Source organism: Corvus kubaryi, unplaced genomic scaffold (assembly GCF_017639235.1).
Source record: "Corvus kubaryi isolate FWS band 111438036 unplaced genomic scaffold, C.kubaryi_AGA036_p1.0 65379, whole genome shotgun sequence".
In the NCBI taxonomy this organism is placed as follows: domain Eukaryota; kingdom Metazoa; phylum Chordata; class Aves; order Passeriformes; family Corvidae; genus Corvus; species Corvus kubaryi.
Genome location: NW_024581960.1, coordinates 1 through 22,319, shown reverse-complemented (window position 1 = coordinate 22,319; position 22,319 = coordinate 1). Strand labels below are relative to the sequence as shown.

At 37.1% G+C, this 22,319-nt stretch overlaps 1 protein-coding gene across 2 annotated transcripts in view; it reads left to right on the top strand.

The window, feature by feature from the left end:
* LOC121673394 (ephrin type-A receptor 7) overlaps window positions 1-21,136 on the top strand; it is a 137,904-nt gene extending 116,768 nt beyond the window's left edge. Inside the window, exons 6-10 of one of the 2 annotated variants that reach the window (XM_042046683.1) lie at window positions 2,448-2,572; window positions 6,104-6,272; window positions 13,732-13,840; window positions 14,534-14,589; window positions 18,428-21,136. In XM_042046683.1, coding sequence (XP_041902617.1) covers window positions 2,448-2,572; window positions 6,104-6,272; window positions 13,732-13,840; window positions 14,534-14,589; window positions 18,428-18,564 — 596 coding nt within the window. In that variant the 3' untranslated portion in view covers window positions 18,565-21,136. Of the gene's footprint in view, window positions 1-2,447; window positions 2,573-6,103; window positions 6,273-13,731; window positions 13,841-14,533; window positions 14,590-18,415 lie in introns of both variants that reach the window. The other variant, XM_042046682.1, reaches the window with a different exon arrangement.
* Window positions 21,137-22,319: the final 1,183 nt, after the last annotated feature.

Below are 22,319 nucleotides of genomic sequence, written 5' to 3'. Positions count from 1 at the left end.
ACAGGTCTTAAGTAGGAATGTCACACAGTGCATTTTATTTCCCCAAATAAAATCTTCCCCCTCTCTCAGTCCCTCCTCCTTTGCATTCCTGTTCCTTCCCCATGTACACAGAATTAACTAATATCAAGTTCATTTGGCGTCACTGCTTTAAGAAAAATGAATGCTGTGGCCAATGGAATGAAAAAACAAAAAGCAGGAAACAAAAAGTGGAGAACAAATTCCAGTGACCTAGGTAATATAAAATTGTTCCATGATAAATACCAACATTAAAAATTTTGGACATCTGAAAATGTAAGATTAGCAATCTGAAAAATATTTATCTGGATGAGTTAGAAAATAATACATGAAAAATAATGACCTCTCTGAAATTCATTCAGGATGCAGAACTACTCATTTAGGCAAAGAAGACAACTAGTTAATCATGTCAAAGAAAACTAGACAGTAAATTAGTTTGCTGCATTCTGGAGTCCTAGCTATGAAAAAGAATATATTTCACTAATTAAAGAGTGAAAATACTCTAAGCTTTTAGAAAGAGAATGCAAGGAGACTGATCCTGGTTTTGTGCAGCAACCCATGGTGTTTGTCTGATACAATTTTATGATTTTATCAGTTAGGCAGCCTAGATTAAGAGATCTTCAACTTTGATTGTATTGATTATATACAGCATAGTAGTTCATAATGAAAATTATCACGCATGGCTTCAATCCCTAGTTTTAATGGATTCTTGGAGCCTCTAATGAAAAGTAAACAAATTTAATTTAAAAACCTACATGAATGTACATTTTATAATTTTAAAAAACCCCTAGAAACTTCAAAATTGCAGTAAGAAGTTAACAATCCAACTTAATGTTTAGAGGGTTATTTTCTTGATTCTGCTCCAGGTATTTTAATTTTATCATTATGTTTTTATACTTAATGATACAGGAGTGTGCATTCTAGATGTTTTATGTTATTTTAAAAAACTAAAGAAAGTGAAGGTCACCTTGTTACTTGGGGTAAGAATTGTGTTTTATCTGAAGAGTTTACATGTTTTTACATACTAAAAGCTTTATACACAGTTCTGAAATAAGGTGGTGGTTTTTTTACCTAAAATATTTAAACTTTTCAGGTTTTTTAAACAAAAATTTCAGAAAATAATCACAATTAGATTCTGTGTTAGAAAAAGATATACATAAGTTTATCTCTAATTTAATATCTTTAAAATTATTTCTAGTATATTATTTCTAATAAATTTATCTCAGACCCCTTTCCTGTGTCTAAGTCTGCTCCAAGACCAAGTCCTTATACATGTAAATATCATTTAGCTTTTTACTGTAGGGGGCTGAAGGTCAGGTCCTCTCTTTCTTTGTCTTTTGCATGACCAAAATTGATTTCCATTAAAATGATTGAGAACAAGATCAAGTTCTGCATGGTTCCAATACCATAGTTGTTTTTCGAAGTGCTGTAGTTTTACAGGACTTTTGTTCTATATTCAGTGTGCATGTGAGGAAGACTGTGGTGTTTGGCCTCCTTTGATGGTGCACATCAGCAAAATACCTGCTGTCTTTTTCATTAGAGATAAGTTGAGAAAGTGAGTTATTTTTTCAGTCTCTCACATTTTATTACATTCTCTCTTAAACATTTTTATATGAGAGTCAATGTCTCTATAATGCTTTTATATTGGGTTTGGGGGTTTTTATTTTCAAAAGGTCCTTGTTTGTGGGTGATGTTTATTAGGAAACTCAGTGTATGTACCTGTGCATGCATGAAGCATGCATGTATTTTTATCTCTGTAGACTGAGGTGGAGGGAGACAGTGTCCCCTTTGTTTCATAAGATCTACTTCTTAAATTGTCTTGCACTTTCAAAAATGCCAAGACCAAATATGGAAACTTCCGCTCTAAAGAGAGAATGTCCTGGAAAGGTTTGAACTAATGTAAAAGAGTGGGCTTAGTCTCTTAACAAAGTTGTTTTCATCACCGTCATATTGTAATCAGATACTGTGAGAGATTATTTCTAAGCAGAATTGGAATTAGTCATATCAAGTCAGCCTAAAATGTGATTTTGTTTCTAAAAGATTATTTTTATTTTTATGTGCATTTCAGAAACATATGCAATAAATATTTAGACTCTGAATTTACTACACATCAATCTAAAAATTTGATTTGCTATCATCATCAGAATTAATTTGCTTAATTGTTTTTCCTATCCCATCAATCTCAGTTTTGCACTAACTCAAACAATGACACCTTTTGCTGTTTGCACTTTAGCTTGATTTCTGTTCTAAGGTTATGAACAGTAATAGGGTCCTGCTTGAATATTCATTAGCTTTGAATTGTGAGCTATGAAAAGGTGCTTTCTTTTACCTTAATGAAAGTGGCTCAGCATGGGGTGGATCAGTAATGACATTTTATTTTTGGCATCCAACAAATTTGCTTTTTTATTTATTGACACATCTTGTCCAAACAGCTCCCTCACAAGTTAGTGGCGTAATGAAAGAAAGAGTGCTGCAGAGGAGCGTGGAGCTTTCCTGGCAGGAACCAGAACATCCCAATGGAGTCATTACTGAATATGAAATCAAGTATTATGAGAAAGTAAGTGCTAAGATTATCTGTAATGTGCAACAATGTGTTGTTTGCTTTATGTTGGCTTGCTGCATTGTGGAACAGTGTTAAAGTCATCAGCTATCAACTACCCCGTTTCTCCAAAGTCAGTGATTTTGCTTGTTTTTAATAACTAGCTAAATTCTGCAATTATTATTGCTATCATGCGTCTTGTATATTGTATTTTGGCATACTAAAAGTGAAATATACACTTGAAATCTGCCTTTGTTTCCTTTTTTTTTTTTTTTATTGTTAAGTTGTACCATTATATTGCTGTTTTCTCATCTTTTCTACATTTTATTTGAAGCTTGTTTCATTTCCTTCTGCATCAATGTAATTCTAGCCTTGAGATGATGTATCAAGTACAACCCTTGACTGCATTTTTTTATTTCCTTATGAGCTGGGCAGCTTCTACTTGATGTCTGAAAATTTTCAAAACACTTCCTACAGTTTTAGGAAAAAAATTTTCCTTATTTGTCCTTTTAAAAACGACTAGCACTGTGAAATTTATTTTTCACTTGTTCTCTCAACACAATAATGAATTGAAGGCTGCTTTTCAATAGTAGATGAAGTGATCTCTGTTTCTGGTAGAGTGAAATTGCAATCTTACTGATGTCAGTTGGAGTTTTGCCATTCATTTCAGCATGTCTAGGGCTTCATTCATGATACCTTTGAAGTACTGCAGAATAAAAAAGTTCTGACAACCGTAAGCTGGATGAAAGCAGAGTGAAGGCAGGTTGTGCAGCTCTGTGTTTGTCATGGGACCCACACTAAGTTTGACTCCTCCAGATTCCCTGGGAAATTTACTGCATAACATAACATACTCCTAATTTTTATAAAATCTTCTGTGAGAAAAAAGAAAGAATTAAAACGAAAAAAAAAGATAAAGGATCTCCTTTGTGATCACTCATGAAGACATTTCTGCAAGCAAGGTAACAGTACCCCTGTATCAAAAAGAGCATGTCAGCTTAATAGGTAACACAGAATTAGGTAAATTCAGACCAGATTGGATCTAATATCAAGTGTCATATTTAATTTTCAGTGCTGAATAACACAAATATACTTATCAAAAGTTCTTTATATGATTTGGGAAAGGAATAAAATTTTTATTTTTTGATGCTAACTTCCAGTTTAAGTTGTTCACTCTAGTGATTCTTATAACAAAATCTAGCAGGTAGGTACAGATAGCTAAACAGTTCCTCGGAGGAAATTTTACTAATTTTAGCAGGTAATTTTTGTTCCTCCAGCATGTGTGTGTACATACACACACAAATAAAGTCCAAGTATTTTTAAAAATTTACGTATTTACCAAGGGCAAAAGTGTGCTCTACACCAAAAAAAAAAAGAGGAAAGAAATTGAGAACCAAAAACCTTGGATTTTTTAGTGCGCAGAGCAGTTTCTAATCTGTTCAAATAAAACAAATAATTTAAATGGGTAGCGTAAAATGACAGAAAAATGACCAAGATACCCAGCTTTTCATATGATAGCTTTTAGAATGTGGTTTTTATTATTTTCCCTATAAACTCATGCAACTTTAAATAACCAGCAGAATCTCCTTGCCAGTTTTCTACATTTGTGAAGAGAAAAACTGATGTAAAAGTTCTTTTGTAATGGAAGGAGATCTTCCAGTATTATACTTACTACAGTGAAATTAATAAAAGAGAATAAAAAGCTCATTCTAACAGTCACAGATAAACTGGACTCTATATCTTTAACTGAGGAAATTTTTGCATAAATACTTAAATGCTTGTTTTCCTTCCAAAAAAATGCATTTCAGCTTTAGAATTACTTCATAATTTTCTTGCTCAGAATGAGAGAGGCTGTTTAAGTTTTGTTCCACCAGTTTAAAAGAAAAAAAAATGAAAGGATTTGAACTTTCAGCTCCTTTTAGAGCCAAATTAAATCAAACATTTTTGTCGTTCTGAAATACTCTGATATGTGGTTTTTTCACCTCTCACTTCTGGCTAGGGCTGGAATGGAAACTGCCTGAAATCTCCAAAGTAAGTCTGTCCTCTGAGATTTCTAACACAGGTTATTTTTATTTCTTTGTTATTTACTTATTTTTGAATACAAGGACTGCTGGCAATTCAAATAAGCGTCGTTTATGCATCAAAACCCAAACTGAAATTCCGCTGTGGCTTACAGTCCTGAACCTGACTGTTTATGGTTTCCTTACACTTGTTTCTCGTCTCTCAAGCATTCCTGTTCTTTCTCACATACCAACATACATTCCACCATGGTCCTCACTTACAGATGATTTAAATTCTCTTGGAGAAGATATGGAAAATTGTTGCTAGCCAAGACAGTGAGCTTGCTCAAATAACAGACTGGGCAGGAACCAGGAGAAGCCCTTACTGAATCTGAGAAAAGAAACCGTGTATGTTCTGTATAGCCCTGTATTTCAGCAAAAGCCTTTGTTACTTTACTGTCTGCTAAGGGGAAGGCTCTCCATCACTTTTAGCTGGTGAGGTATTATTGAAATGAGTTACAGATTTATTCCTTCCCTCTGTATCCGTCTCATTAGCACTGCTGCGTACGGCTCATGCTTCTCTGGTCATGTGGTGCATTCAGATGGTTGGTTAATTCATCTCTTCTGCCCTTCAAATCAGGGTTGCATCTGCCACCAAAAATCAACAGGGCTTCACATATCTATGCTGAAAGATAATCTGTGTCAGTAAATGTGATGAATAAGTAGAGCTTTTTGAATACTCTAATGATCTGTGATACAGCTTTTGTACTATTTGAAAGTGAGTTATTACTCATAGGGTTTGTAATCTTACAGCTTCAAATTTGTGGAGTGTCATACTGAGCTTCTTTCCCTGGGTTCTCCTTTATGCCATAGAGTCTAAAACTGAGAAAAGACTAAAAGCCAGAGATAAAAATCTGAAGTGAAAACTGAGTTAAGGACCTCAGAAATTATGCAAAATCCAGCCAATTATACATTGGCGATATTATATTTTTTAGAGGTGTTGGAAGGGTAGAATGTCAAAGTAATGATGTCAGTCAGAGTTTTGCCATCCATTTCATAATGTCTGACTTCATTCATGATAACTTTTAAGTACTCTAGAAATAAAGAAATTCTGACAGCTATAAACTGAATTAATGCAGAATGAAGGCAGGTTGTGCAGCTCTGTTTTTGTCATGTTCTGACCATGAAAGAACAAATTTCCCAGTCCTTGAACTGTTTAGACTCCACAGATTCCCCTGGAAGCTGTGGTTATTTCTCATCAAAATTTCACAAAATTTAATCAGAGCTAGAAAAGCAATCATTTTTTGTTTGGATGTTTTATGAGTAACAACATGAGCATCCCATTTGAATTTTATGTTACACTTAGAGCTCTTCATTGCATTGACAATGTTTTGTAATACTCCACAGAGTATGCTTTATTTTTGTTGTTGGGGGAAAAGAGCATTCAGCAAATTGAAATAAACTACCCACGCTGGCTGTCAGTTGCTGTTGTGCAATCATGATAAAATCTCATCTGTAAATGTCATTTAATCCTTTGTCTTATTGTTTCCAGGATCAAAGGGAGAGGACCTATTCAACAGTGAAAACCAAGTCCACTTCAGCTTCTATTAATAATCTAAAGCCAGGAACAGTGTATGTTTTCCAGATTCGTGCTTTTACTGCTGCTGGTTATGGAAATTACAGCCCCAGACTGGATGTTGCCACACTGGAAGAAGCCACAGGTAAGGAATTAGGTTTACAGGAAATTAACCCTTTCTGTAGAGGTAGTAAGTAAGCAAGAAAGGACAGAGTCATAAGCAATATAATTACAATTAGAAAGAATTTGGTTCTACAAGGAGGTGGATTTTGTCTTTGTCTTTTGAAGGATGAGCTTCCATAATTTGTCTTACCATAGAAATGACAATTAGTCCTATAATTGGCTGGAGGAGATTTGTTACATATTAGGTTCTTCTCCTTTGCTGTCCTTCTAATACACAAAGACTTTTTTTTTTTCCCCATAAAAGAAGTGAGTAGTGGTGAGCTGAATAACTCAACTAGATTCTTCTGTAACTGGAGAGAAAAGGAAGGAGGAAATTTCAACCCACAGAGACTTCTCCAGGCCATTTTTTTCCATTTGATTTTCTGAAAAAAACCCAAACTTGATCATTTTATGTGTGTGTCTTCAACTGTTAAGTCCATCTTTAGTGTCTTTTGAATTCATTGGCAATTTGATTTAGTAAAGAAATGGGAGGCTCTAAGATACTAAGTTTCTTTCAGGCTCATATAATAAGTTGTAAGCTATGTAACAAAAAACTTCTTCCATCAGTGAGACCTGATAGCCCTGAGCTGGCTCACAGGAACTGCGTTCCTGGCAGCTCCACTCCTTTGTTGCAGACCCAAATTTGGTTACCCTGTTTTGGGGCATTTGCTTCACGTTGACCTTGACATCAGGTCAGCCAGATTTGGATCTGGGAATATAGGAATACATGGCCTATTAGTTCAAAGGGTATGGATGCCATAGCCTCTCTGCACCCAATGCAGCAGTCTAAGACTGTGTGCAGACACACATTATTGCATCTTATTAGTTGCAGCCAGGTGTCGCCTTGTGGTTATTCCTAAAACGCAGTAGTTAGGTCTTGATTCCACCTTAGTTCCACACAGAATATAAAAACTATAAATAGTGAATAGTACCACATATCTAATAGACATAATTGAAACAGTAATTATCATAATAGCAGCAGTAAGCTGTTATTACTAATATTATTAACTCTGTGTCTAATAGCATACTTCCCATCTGTAGAAAGACTCAGAAGCAGAATCCCCATTTTGCAGAATGGGAACCTGAGGTACAGCCAGAAGCAATTTCTTATTTTGAATGGTTTTCTGGAAAACAGATTAGAAGTCTGTCATAATCTGTCATAAGTTTCTGCTAATTAGATAATTTATTGTCCATAGTGGTTTAAAATTAGTACATCAAAATGTTTCCCCAACATTTCCTTAATTATCTGAGTATTTTTTGCATACTGAATGTAACTGGTAGCTGCTAAGATTAGCAAAGATGATTTCAAAGATAAATGGTTTTGACTGGAGTTTGGTCAACATATGGGAGATTAGGAAAGCCTTTAATAAATGCATCACTGACCACTCTCCTGTACTCCTTTTCTGACTCAGATGATGAAAAAATACATATAAACCACAAAGATGTTTGGCCAAGATGCACAGCAGCTTTTTTTTGTTACAAGACAGCTATGTGCTTTGAGATGCCATGAAAAATGTCCTGCGTTTTCATTAAAGAAATTTTTTAAAGTAGCATGTTTTCCATTATCTTGAGACACCATTATAAAATATAATTCCCAGAAAGGATAAGCATCCACAGTTTCCCATATATGATTTTCAGAAATAATGAAAATGCTGGTAAAAAGATAGCAAATTCCATTAAACTCTTCTAAAATTGTTTTACATTAAAGTTTTTGTTTCATATATTTTATTTGTAGTTTCATCAGAACTTACAGAGTAATCAAATTAGTCATTTGTTAACATTTTAAAGGAAGACCTTTATTGGATTGTTTTTTGGAAATATGCCTCAAGGGAAGTACCATGCAGGTGAACACTAAACCATGTTATGCTACAGTTTAGAGGCTTTGGCTTCTCGTTATTCCAGTGGATTTCTGAAGGCAGCTTTTAAAAATGTCAAAGTATTTTAAGAAAAAAATGCACATACATATATTTATGTAAGAATATATGTAACGACCATCACATTTGGTTAGTCATGTTGCCTAACTGGATTTCTGCTGGCACTTCCACTGGTTGACACTGTTTGGTTGGCACTGTTAGTTAAGTAGATTTTTGTACCATGCCCCATTTTCTGAATTGTGATAGAAACTGTATAGCCACTTTTCAATATTTTAGGAACCATATCTATTATATTAATATTATCTGATATGTAAAATGTACATATATTATACCTGTATTGGATCATACCATACATGTTGAGTATTGCATAGATATTTATGGAAAAATATTAAAAATTATGAAGTAAACATGCTTTATAAAAGCAGACTATTTCTATTCTACATTGTGTTTGCCACAGATCAATCAATGGCTCTGGTCATTGTATTTTTTTGTTGGCTGGCTATTAGAAGCAGAAGTTCCTCTGGAAAAACACACAAATCTATAAAAGATCACTTAAGTGTCAATTCTATCTCTTGGTTCACTGAAGTATTTAAAAGTCAAGTTAAGTGATTTGTAGCCTGTGGACCTAAAGATGATCCTCTGCTTTTTGTAACTGAAGTAGATTTTTTCGTTTATAGAATCGCAGAATCAATTAGGTTGGAAAAGACCTCTGAGATCATTGAGTCCAATCTTTGACTTTGTTACAGCTCTCACTCTTAAAGTAGAAGCACTTGACAAAACCTGGCATGAAGTCTTTGCTTTTTCCTTTTTCTACGAATCAGTTTAAATCAAACAAGATTGAAGCAATATGCATGTGTAAAATTGAACTCTAAAGTCTGAAATAACAATATTACAAATTTTTATACAAGGCATAAAGCACAATACTTAAGAAAGTAGTGATTGGCATACATGGATCTAGTTATCATTGAAGATTTCATGGTGAGCTTCACCAAGAATTCTTTTCCAAAGATCGTGCATTTCAGATTGCTTGAGTGAGAAAAGGTTGTTGGAGCAGCAGCACAGCATTTTCAACTGATATCCTTTTTTAAATCTATTCCTCATCCCTACAACCATGTACTTAAAAGCTGGTTTAAATTTAACTCCTTTAAATTAGGCATTGTGCATTGGACATGCACATCTTATAGCTCAGATGAGGTGTCAGCTGTAGCTGAATGCTCAAGTACCAGCTCCCTGTGTCACCCTCTGAGGCTGAGCACTGTTTGAGCAGAGGTGAGGTGTCCTGGTGCTGATTCCCTGTCATCCCTATTGTGGCATTGCCAGTGACAGGTAGCCATGCATGCACCCTCTGAAAAGACCTTCTCCACCCCAAAATCATTCTTGTAAGAACACTCTAGCATCTTTATTTCTGCCAAGCCACAGAGACCATTCCAGAAGCTGTTTTCTGATTCACCCTTACACCAGCAGACTGAGTTAATCACACAGAAGAGAGATGCAGCAGAGTACCTGAATGGAGGCAGATGTCTTAGACTGCTGTCACCGAATTTATATCAGACTGTGCCCACAGTCAGGCCCCCCCCCACACCTTTTTTTTAAAGATATAAAAATAAATCATACATTGCATCCCACCTGTCTTACCAGTTGGCCAGTGTACCATGTCCCCAACATTTTCCAGAGCCCAAAAAACATCATCTGCTTGATTCTAGAATGTGCCAGTAGCCAAAATATGTGAGGCAGTTATGTAGAGCAACCCACTCACATATGTCAGCCTCCATGCACTCATCTTGGCTATTGGACTAGGTGACAGGCTGGGCTGGGGATTTTTCCAAACTTTCTTGGATAGATGAAGCTTCACACCCTGGCCATTATGACAGGATGCTGCTTCTTCATCACTTCCAAGTGAGGTTTGCACTGAAGTTCAAAGAGAGAAGGGAACAGTTTAAGGAAATGCTGTATTTTGCAGAAGTTTGACATTCCTTAGGATTGTCTGTTTTGATGGCCTAGATATGTTGCAGGAACTGAGTTGAATGACTTATGCCCCTACGCTTCTGCACAAGACAGTCACCACTTATTTCTTAAAAGTTGCACGAGTGGGATATAGGGAAGTCTACAGTAGCATCCTACTGACCTGTGTATCTCAGAAAGTTATAGTTATACAAAGATAAGCATTCATTCTTTTTAGTTAAAGAGTAATAGTAATAGTGTGATCTTCCTTGCTTGCATTAGAGAGAAGATGGAAAAATTAGAAAGTTTCTTCAGGAAATAAAATTAGAGGGGTGTGTATATGCATGTGTGTGTGATTTGCCTCCAGTGCAGACTATTCTAAATCTATGTAGTATAACAAGGAGTTTGTTATTTTGGGGGGAAACAGTTGGTACAGGTCAGTATCAGTGAAAAAATAAATGATGTTGATTGGCTCACTTTTCCCAAGAAAAGACTAGTTTATTTGTTTCTATGGGAACCTCTGAAGTCTGTAACAGGAACCCAATTTTGTGGAATTCATAAATCCTGGTGTAGACATTCCTGTTCAGTTACCACTACCAGCAATTAACCATATTATCATATCATTAATTTAGTTAATCAGCTATCAGTTTGGTTTCCTTTGTTTCCTTCTTGTTCATCTGTTGGCTGCATTTCAATTGTGGGACAGTTTATGTGGCCCCAGGCCTGCTGGAGACAGATGGGGTTCACCTGTCTAAAAAGGGGAAAAGGATTCTAACCCGTAAGTTTGCAGGGCTGATTGACAGCATTTTAAACTAGGTTTGAAGGGAGAAGGGGATAAGACCAGGCTCACTAGATGTGAGGCTAGGGGTGGTGTGCCAGTGCTGGGGGTGAAATCAGTCCAGCTGAAGTGCATCTACACCAGTTCACACAGTATGGGTAACAAACAGGAGGACATGGAAGGAAGTCTTACAGGTGCAGAAACAGGCTGTCCCTGTGTGCTGAAAGGTGAGCCAGTGGGGAAGAAAATTGGCATGGCTGAATAGGGAGCTTTCACTGGAAGTCAGGGAAAAAAAGAGTTTATGACCTTTGGAAGAAAGGGGATGGCAACTCAGGAAGCATATAAGGATGTTATTAGGTCATGTAGAGAGAAGTCAGGAAGGTGAAAGCTCAGCTAGAACTCAATCTGGCCACTGTTGTGAAAGATAGTAAGTGTTTGTATAAATAAATTAAAAACAAAAAGAGGGTCAAGGAAAATCTCCATCCTTTTTTTGGATGTGGAGGACAACATTGTAACCACGGATAATGAAAAGGCTGAGGTCCCAGATGACTGGAGATTGGCCAATATGACACCCATCTACGAGAAGGGTTGGAAGGAGGATCTGGAGAACTACAGGCCAAGGTCAGCCTGACCTCGGTGCCAGGGAAGGTCATGGATCAGATCATTTTGAGTGTTATCCCACAGCACATACAGGACAACAAATGGATCAGGCACAGCCAGCATGGGCTTAGGAAAGGCAGGTCCTCCTTGATCAACCTGGTCTCCTTTTATTACCAAGTTACCTGCTATGGGGATGTTGTCCACCTGGACTTCAGTAAAGCCTTCAATACTTACTCCCACAGCATTCTCCTGGAGAGACTAGCAGTCCATGGCTTAGACAGGTACGCTGTTTGGTGGCTTAAAAAATGGCTGGATATCCAGGCCCAGAGAATGGTAGTGAATAGTGCTACATCCAGCTGGTGGATGGTCACCAGTGGGTTCCCCAAAACTCGATATTGGGGCTAGTCCTTTTTAATATCCTAATTGATGATTTGGACACCCTCAGTAAGCTCGCAGATGACACTAAGTTGGACAGGAATGTTGATCTGCTGGAGGGTTGGAAAGCTCTCTAGAAGGATCTGCACAGTCTGAATTGATGGGCCAAAGACAACTGTATGAGGTTTAGTATGGCAAATTGTTGAGTCCTGCACTTGGGTCACAACAATCTCATGCAGCACTACAGGCCAGGGGAAGAGTGGCTGGAAGGTGGGCCAGTGAAAAAGGACCTGGGGGTGCTGATCAACAGCTAACTGAACATGAGCCAGTGTGTGTCCAGGTGGCCAAAAAGGCCAATGGCATCCTGGCTTGTTTCAGGAATACTGTGACAAGTGGGATTAGTACAGTGCTCGGTCCTCTGTATTTGGCACTGGTGAGGCCACACCTTGAGTCATGTATCCACTTCTGGGCGCCTCACTTTAAAAAGGACATTGAGTTGGTGGAGCATGTCCAGAGAAGGGCAACAGAGCTGGGGAAGGGTCTGCAGCACAAACCTGAGGAGGAGTAGCTAAGGGGGCTGGGGTTGTTTAGCCTGGAGAAAAGGAGGCTCAGAGGTGACCTTATCACTCTCTAAAAGTACATGAATGGAGCTTGTTGTAATGTGGGGGTCGGTCTCTTCTTCCAGGCAACTAGTGACAGGACAAGAAGACAGAGCCTCAAGATTCTTCAGGGAATATCAGGAAGAATTTTGTCACTGAACTGATGGTTAGGCATTGGAATGGGCCGCCCAGGGAGGTGTTCCAAGTGCCACTGTAAGTGGCATTTAGTGCTATGGTTTAGTTAATATGGTAGTGTTTGGTCAAATGTTGGACATGATCTTGGAGGTCTTTTCCAACCTAAATGATTCTATAATCTTGTGATTCTGTGATTCCAGGTGACTCTCAGTTCCACGGTCCCTGATGTCTCATCCTCTAGTCATCTGGTTTAGATCCTCAGTGTTATAAACCAGTACAGCTCCACAGAGTTCAGTAGAGCTGTGCTTATTTAATGTGTCTGAGTACCTGGCCACCCTTATTAGATATCAGGCAAGCAATGTATTTAACAAGCCTCAAGGTTTCTCAGGCTAAGTATTTACATCCTCAGTTTACATTAATGTGACATGTATATATTTGCATATATTAATAGAATTGGCATATCTGAATAAAAAAGAGCAATAATGTGTGGATATTTTAGCATGAAAATTCTCTGAAGCATGGAGAATTCCATTTTGTATTAATGTGGAAGCACCTTTTTGTTGCTAACAGAAACAAATGTAAGTAATAATAGCCATTTACAATGATTAATAGCAGTAAGAGATTGAAATATGCTACCTAGGAAATCTGTGTTAATAGTGTTTCAGCTCAAACATTTTTCTTAAAGACACTATTTCCTTGGAAACCATCAAAGTCATATCAATGAGTTTTAGAGGGGAGGCTAGGAGCAGAGTTAGGGATTACTATCCTACCATTCCTCCTTACAGGGATATCCAGGACTTCCCTTTTAGGAGGGAGTCAAAACAGAAGGCAGCAAAGCAGTAGTAGGTAATGGAAGTGACTGATGCTAGTGGTGCTGGCTTTCAGCTAATGGCTGTACCACTTTGGCCAAGGAAATTCCAGCTCGGCTTCTTTTTATTCCATGTAGACAGTCATTAACTCACACAGCATTTAGCTGAATTTCGATTAGAGGCCCTTCTTTAGACTAACTTTATCAATGTAATTGTTTCAGACAAAGGCAGTCTACAACATCTACAATTCATGATGATTGACTTAAATTTTTGAAGTCCCTTTGTAGGGATTAATTTTTAACTAATGTCAGCTCTGTGCTCTGTTTTGTAGCCACAGCTGTTTCCAGTGAACAGAATCCTGTTATTATCATAGCTGTGGTTGCTGTGGCAGGAACTATCATCCTGGTCTTCATGGTGTTTGGATTCATCATTGGACGAAGGTATTGCATCTTTGATGGACATAAGCACACCTGACACCACTCTTGTGAACTCTTGAGACACAGTCGAACCTGGATAGTAATTTGCAAAACTGAAACAGAAATAATTATTAGTAAGAACAATTTTCATTTAAATCCCATTATCAATTATATGGTTTTTCCTCTTACTTTGGCAAGATACTTATATCAAGATGTTCTTTTTGTCCTATGTAAATGTGCTGTAAAAGGAACCCCTAGCAGGTTCTTTACCTGTATTCCTCAAAGTCTCCCTTTCTGTTCAGTTTTCTCACATGGAGAAGTCTGACACTTTATCTGATCAGCCTTTAAATGACTTTACATTCAAGAAAAAGAGACACAGCAGTAAGTTTAAGAATAACCTCATGTAAAACAGTGTTCTACTTTCAAGTTCTTTAATCCTCTGTTTTATCTATAGAAGCCTTTCACCAGAACTAGAATTTTTTTCTAGGACCTGTCCCAACTGGTATTTGATACAAAAGCCTTTTGATTGTAACTGTTCGTGATTTATTTAAAACTCTGCTGTCAATAGAATTACAGGTGAAAGTTTCAAAGGGCCTACAGCAGTTAGGTGCTCAGTGCCTGAAAATTCCAGCCTGCAGAACTGATTTTGTCAGGACTTTAGATGTGAGAAGTAAATCATTATTTACCAGTAGAACTGATGTTTTACTTTCTTTTCAGGCATTGTGGCTATAGCAAAGCGGATCAAGAAGGGGATGAAGAACTTTACTTTCATTGTAAGTGTTTTGCTTCCCCCCCCCCCCTTTCAAAAATTCCCAATTGCAATAGTGTAGACAATACTAAACCAAGACTCCATGAACGATAATGCCATAGGAAATTCAAAAATGCTATGTAAGTAGCAAGTGGGAAGTTAAACACTGTAAAAATGTAACCTACACAAAAAGAACGCAGATTACAGTCAATATTGCTCACACAGATGGTTTTATTTCTATACATGTCTATGATATACTGTTGTTTTCATTCTGCATTTTTTGTTTTCTTTTGGTTGCTTTGAATACATGTTTCACATTGTCCTAATGATCCCTTCTGAGGTGCAGTATTCAAGAGACCTTTGCCTAAGTGACTATTTGATCCTTACCTCAGGCAAATTTCAGATTAAGAAAGTGTGAGTCACTGCATCACCCTAAAATGAAGCTGTTTTGCTCAAAAGCTGTTTTCTGCTACTGTGAATACAGTACCATCAATATTTATAAAACATAATGGCCTTAAAAATAGAATATTTAATATGAAGAGAAAGGTCAACCACTTCATTACTGTTCTGTGATCTAGAATTACTTGCCTAGCTAAGAATAGTACCTAAAGCCTCTCTTGTTAAAATCACATCTACCATCTCAACTTATACTAGAACCCTGAGAAAACTCAATAAAACACATCTTTCTTGGGTTGATGACAATTGAAAATGTAAGGAGAGAGGAATGTTTTAATTTCTTTTCAAATTAGTCATTAACTCAGGAAGTGTGGTAAACTAAGTTGCAAAATTATTTTGAGCAACCATAATTGAAAAAAATCACAGAATTAAACTGAACATAAATTCTGACACAGAACAATGCCTGGGTTTCTAGTCTTCTCCCATACCTGGTCACTCTCATATTAGTACAACTTCCATTTAGTCATGCTGTGCGGTAATTAGTCTTTGTTGTCTACCAGTAACTGAAGTTGTAGCTTTAATCCCTCAGATTATTATTTTTTTTTTTATGAAAGCAATAGGATTTATTTTATATATGTTAAAATCATGAGCTATTATCTGAAAGTAATGTCACATGGAAAATTAAGTAGCCACTAGTCATAAATTGTTAGCATGTTCTCAATGCATTTCTCTTTAAAGGAATAGTTCTAGCCAAAGCTCCACTCAAAATCAGATCAAGGTTCGGTTTTACCTTTCTTCCCTGAAAAAATCAGCTGGAAATTGACCACATTTCTTAAGTTTGGGTGTGTGGCTACCTAAATTCTTTAAATGCAGTGAGTGTCAAACTAAGTAGTGACATCATTGCAGCTTTAGTCAATCAACTCATAAACTGTGCAAGAAAGGTAGAAAAGAATAATAAGATAAGAATTATTTATCATGCACTTCGCAGTGCAGCGTATTTTAAAGAATTTGTCAAAAATCTCATTTTACTTAAATGCTACTCTTCTGGGAGTGATGGATTTGATATTTGCCTCTCATAATGCATTATAAGCTTTTCACATCTCCAGAAGAGCTACTCCTTTTGCTTTTAAAATTCCCGTTATGTCCTTGAAGGAAAAGATCAACTATGTATTCTCGTATGTCAGTGTATAAAGAAAAGGGATATGCTAACTAAATAATTTCTTATTTCTGTTTTTGGTAACATTCTTTTTTTAATTTCAGTAAAAGTGTAAATTCATTAATATGAAAGCTGCTACTTAATAATTAATAGTTGATCCAGAACTGGTGAGATTTTATAAGTGTTCTTTTCCCTCATTTTACTTTCAAGAAATCTGGGTATTTAGCAAATTAGTCTGAACGTTGAGCATACACAGTCTTTCTTATTAAATCATGGCACCAAATATAAGTCACTTCTTGCCAAACTAGTTTTTCATCGTCTGTTGATTGTAGATGTAGTATTTAATTTCATTTGATAGCCATTTACAGAATGAGATGGAACCCAGTGCTGTGGTCACCAGCTTGGTCACAGAGCTGTGAACACCAGTTCAGTGGCCTTTTGCTCCACAACATCTAGACAACATTCTTCTGCGCTGAGGTACCAGACTGGATTTTCAAAAATGTGACTTACAACAAGCACTTACTTAGAACAAAAACTTACAAGCAAACATTTTTTAAAACAGATTTTAAAGCAGTGCATTTAATGGACTATCATATATTTCATTTCAGTTCCCTTCATCTCTCTGTGACCTCAAGTGCTACACTTGAAGATACAAGTACAATGGAGGAGTTTAGTCAAGCAATTCAGATTTATATTTGGTTTCCTCCTCCCTTTTTCATCTAACAATGTCTGCAAATGCAGGCCAGCATTATTTCATGTTGCTATGCCAGGATAGCCTTGGCCTGTCAAAATGTTTTATGACAGCTTGAACAAAGAACCATCAGAGGCCCACTTGAGATTCACAAGGTTACTTCCAAACCAGGCCCTTTATCACAAACACAAGAGGATGTCTCCTTCTCCATCTCCTTGCCTTAAAGCACTACTACTGGAGGTCAACCTACTGCTTAATTCTCATTTTGCCCAGTCTCTTTTGGTTTTAAGACATAAATATTTATAATTTTAAAAAATTACAGCATACAAATTTCCAATACAACTAAAGAAACATCCATTTAAATACATGATGTGACAGATAACAACATTTGGGTAACATTTTGAATAATTTCTGTGGCTATAAATTCATTATATTCCTGGAACAATTTCTCTAGGGTTTTTTTTTTTCTTATGTTTTGTGGATTTAGGTCATTAATACCATCTAAAACATAGATACACATGATTGCTAAGCTCTTTTTCAATATATTTTCAAATTTAATATATTTTTTGTTAAATTAAAATAAGACAAAGCAACTGTAAATTATTTATGTTTTATATTGACTTTTGATCCTGTTCTTGTATATCAATATATCAATTAACAGAGCAACATTTTGGCATTTTCATATTGAGTTTTAATTCACTGATTTAATTAAAGCTCAAGAGTATAATCCTTGTGAGCAAATTTATTTCATAAAAATTGCTTGATTAATTGATTTCCAGGGTTGCTCTACTATCACCGGGAGTTTGTACTATGACCAGAAGAGCAAAAATTAATTTACCTGAATCGTCAGCAAACTAAGGGAAAAAACTGCATGCTGGCCAGAGCACTATGCTGCCTGAGTTGCACTAAGCATGGAGAAAGAATGAGCAAAAAACAAGTTGCTGCATATTATTCACTTAGGGGCTTGAGAGAGGACATAATCGTGCCACAGAGGCCACTTTCCCTTCCTGTGCCTTTACAAGCTGGCTACAAGTGTTTTTCATGTTCATACTACGGTGCAAGAAACCTACCTGAGGATGTAATTTCTAAGTGCTGTTGCCACTGTCTACAAACAATATTATAGTCACTAGTTTGAGGAAATTCAAGAGGGTGGAGGAGCCTTTCAAATCCCACTAAAGGAGGGAAGTAACATGAAGAAATGCTGTTTACACATCCTGGGTGAGGAGGATAAGCTGTCCTTACACAGAAAAGAAGCTTTCACCTCCTCTGCTGGTGTTACACCCTTTCCCCTGCTTTGTTTTTACTCCCACTCAACCCTTGCATTTTATTCCATTAAGCACTATTTAATATTTATTACTTCTTTCAGTTCAAGAGGAGATGCAGATGCTAGTGTTAGTCATTTTTCAGAGATGGAATTGTGTATACTTGTGTCAGCATGCTTACAGATGATGCCTAAAACTAAGGTTGCCTCTCAGAGCGTCTCTGACTCAGGCAGCATGGAAACAGGTTCACTCTTCCAAGGAGCACTCTGCATAATGAAATTCCTGGGCTGACTGCACAATAAGTGCTTTTGCTTTATCACAGTCATGCTTTCTTACATCATTACAGTTAAATTTCCAGGCACCAAAACCTACATTGACCCTGAAACCTACGAGGACCCAAATAGAGCTGTCCATCAATTCGCCAAGGAGCTAGATGCCTCTTGTATTAAAATTGAGCGTGTGATTGGCGCAGGTAAGGCTGCCGTGGCTTCCTGATTCAACTGTTCCATTTAGCCGGGATCGAAACTCATACATCATAATGACAGGCAAATAATTATACCTCAGGTATAGAAGAACTTTCTGCATTTGCCAGAGTGGTTAAGAGCAATGAAGCTGCACTCACTTCTAAAATGTAAAAACAAATAGGGGAAAAGCCCAACAAAAACTAAAAAAAGCCAAATAAATGAGTAAATTAAAAGTCTTGCTTGACATTGAAAGCTTACGGGTTTTTAATCATGTATCTGCTGTTAAAATTGGAATTGGGGGAGTGGGCCAGTCTTGCTGCCTGTTATTTACTGTCACAGTAAAGGCAGTAGGCATTTGTGCAAATTCTGCTCACTTGCCTTTTGCAAGGGGGCTTTTTGACCTCTGCAGCTTTGTTCGTGTGAGTAAGGAAAACTGGCTGCAGTACCAAATCTTAAATAGAGAGTAGGAAGGTCTTGTTTCTGTGTAACAAAATCTGCCCTAAGGCTGTTTTTCCTTCTACAATTTTTCTTTTTGATATTTTATGAATACAAAAAGTTATTGTTTAACTTCTTATGACTGATTGTAATTGCACCAGCACTACATTGCTTTTTTTTCTCTTGAACTGTCTACCACCTACTTAAGCCATGGTGTTCATGCTCTAAAAAGGCAGTTTCATTTGTTTGCATTAATAAGATATGTGACATTTTTATTGCACTATTCCATGTAGTGAAATTAAGTTTCCATGAGTAAGAAAAATATCAAATACTTCAGATTCCTGGAGGAAATGTTCTTTTGCTTTCCTGTTGTTTTATATAAGTATTAGTAGAATACTTCTAAAATCACCCTGTAGTTTGGTACAGTAAATTACATGTTGTGGTATTATTTAAAAACAGAAGAAGAAATATCTCTAGAATAAGTTATTTTACCTGTAAAACAATCTTTACGCTTAGAATTCACAATGCCTTTTTAAAGTAACCTCAGTCATGTTGAGTCATGTCTTAATCAAGGAATAGTAGCATTGAAATTAACCACACTGCTGAGCAAATTATTCCTTCGATGAGTAAGAGCATAAGAATCCAGCCCTTCCTAACTAGTAATTTTTGTGATGCTGGAATGGCAGCATCTCTTCTAATAAATACGCAGTATGCAAGATTAGCATAGAAAAATTGCTGAGCTTTATCTTTTGCTTTGAGTTAAAAAGCTACCAGCATAGCAACAGTTTCAGAGCACAAAGATATATTCAGTTGGATTTTGCTAATGCCTTCTGAGAAAAATGCTGAAAACACTTGAGCTGCAGAGTATACAGTTTAAAATGCATTTTCACTGACAAAATCCAGAATGTTAATTTTCTTGACTGCAGATGAATTTATTCTTGATTTTAATGAGTAGAACTGTTAGCAAAAATAACTAGCGTTTGTCAGTGGTCATTTTGAAGAAAGTTAATTAGGAGTGCAGTGGTGAAAGCATATTGTGTATGCTATTTAACCTGTTGATGTAAATAACAAACAGGAGTGAGATGAAATGCAGTCCAGGAACAACAGAAGCAAACAGACCCAAAACAGCAGCTGAAACTCATACATCAAAGAAGAATATGGAATTTCTGCTAGTGACAGCACCAGAAAAGCTACTTAGCAATCTCAATATGCATCACCAATGCTGGCCACATCAACTATTGAGTAGTGCCACGTCTCTCAGACACAAACAGGGTGCAAGTATGCTTGTGCTCAATTTGCATGAGGGATATGTGCTTTCCTTGCCAACATTTTCATTACCATCCCGCTGCGGCCACCTGTCAGATACAGAATATTGTGTCCACTATGTTTAGTTGTTCATACCACACATCCTTTGTTTTAGCCTCTGCTTTGTTGACATGCTGAGCTAGTGGCTGTGCGGCTGTGCAGTATTCCCTCTCTTGTCATATTTGCCAGTTTATTTTTGGGCATCATTTCAGTGGAATATACTATTTTCTTGGGAATAAAAGTAGTTTATTGGCTAGCATCCTGTCCTGAAGTGCATAACATACAAGTTCAAGTTTCTGGTTTGCCCGAGTGTGTGTGATCTGCCTTTGGAAATCGATCAAAATTAGATCACACAGAGCTGGAAAGGAGTTAAGCCTTAGTGTCTCCTGTGCCAAGTATCCTAATTACCTGGCTCTGCAATATCACAGACACACAGACGCACTCCTATACTCATGTCTTGTTTTCGGCATGAAATGAAACAATTTTGGAAAGTACTGCTAGAGAAAATTGTTATCCTTTAGTAAGTGCTTGTGGCTAGGAGCTGTGAGTGAGGTGAGTGATGAATTCATTAATAGTCATCCGTGTTGCTAATGAAGTGCAGGAGGGAGGTTGAGGCATCAAGCTAGGGCCTTGTTGTTGTGTATGTAACAGCTATACCTCGTGGCATACTTAGCTCAGTGCCCAAGGATGGTTGAGGATACTGTGCAGGCAAGAACACTTGTGTGGTCAGTTAGTTTAGGTGCAGCATGGTATTAACAGAGGTATATGGAGTTGGTTTGAGCTAACCTTGGTTCAGCTAGCATAGAATGTGAGGGACAGGAGTTTGATTCTGTATGGAGTCACCTCCTGTAAGATTTGTAAAAAGAGCCATACTGAGTGGAGGTTTACTCAGACAAGTCAGTTGGAAATGGTCAAAGGCATGGTCAAAGTTCTACCCTTCTGGATAAACTGTGAAGCCAAGACCCAGATACTGTTTTTTTCTTTCCCAAAGCCCTGCTTGGGGCTGATAGGAGAACAGTAGTGTTCAAATACTGACGGTGTCATAAACAAGACTTCTTGCAGCCCATCCATTAGAACATTCCAACATCTATCTCTTCAGGCATTCAGCCCAATTTCCAAGCATTACTATCTTCACTGACAGCCAGACACCTTGCCAGCATGCATGTCCACTTAGGTCCTGATCCCACAAGGTTTCTCCCAAAAGGATTCCCTAATCAAACCCTCTGCGCAGGTCTTGCCTAGTTCATTTTTTTCAGCATTCATCCTGAAACATGTCTTAGACGTAGGTGTGTCTGCATACTTGTGTATACGTAACAGCTTAATGTTAAGGCACTCCGCAGGCATGCAGGAAATAAATTTCTGACTTGGTTTGATTTGGAGGAGGGACATGGAACCGTATCTCTCAAACTCCAGATGAATTTGCAAAGTACCAGATTATTAAATATTTTTGCGGTTAATCTTTCTTTTTAAAGAGATGTTCCCTTTTATTCAGTGTAAGATATGTTACTACCCTTTTCTTCTATGTATACAAGGAGATTTTTCTTCCTGTCTGAAGAACTGGAGATCTCACTTTTGCACTTTGCTGACACAGCTGTGAGGCAAGGGACAATTCTTAAATCTTTCATAATCTCGTTAATAGTGAGGTAGATATATTGCCATTCAGCTCCACATCTCACATGCTTCCATCCTCTTTCCTGTCTGATAGATTTGAATTACTTGTCTTCCAAATTTGGTTGTTGGGGCTTTCTCTTTGTATTCTTTCTGGCTGTTTGGTCTTTTTTATCACAGGCTTCTTCAAGTTCTAATTGTCTGTTAGTTTAGAACCTTTTACAGACTTGCAGCATTTGCTTGTGTTTGTTTAATGTAACAAAATTGTTATAAGTCACACCTTTCATTTCATAATCTGTAAAGTAAATTATCCTGCTTGAAGGTAATAATGCAGTGCTTCATTTAACACCATAAGGATGCTAAATTAAAAGCAGCTCTGCAAGAGCTGCCATTTGAAAGAAAAAAGCCCATTGGAACTAAAGATAGCAAGGAAACCAT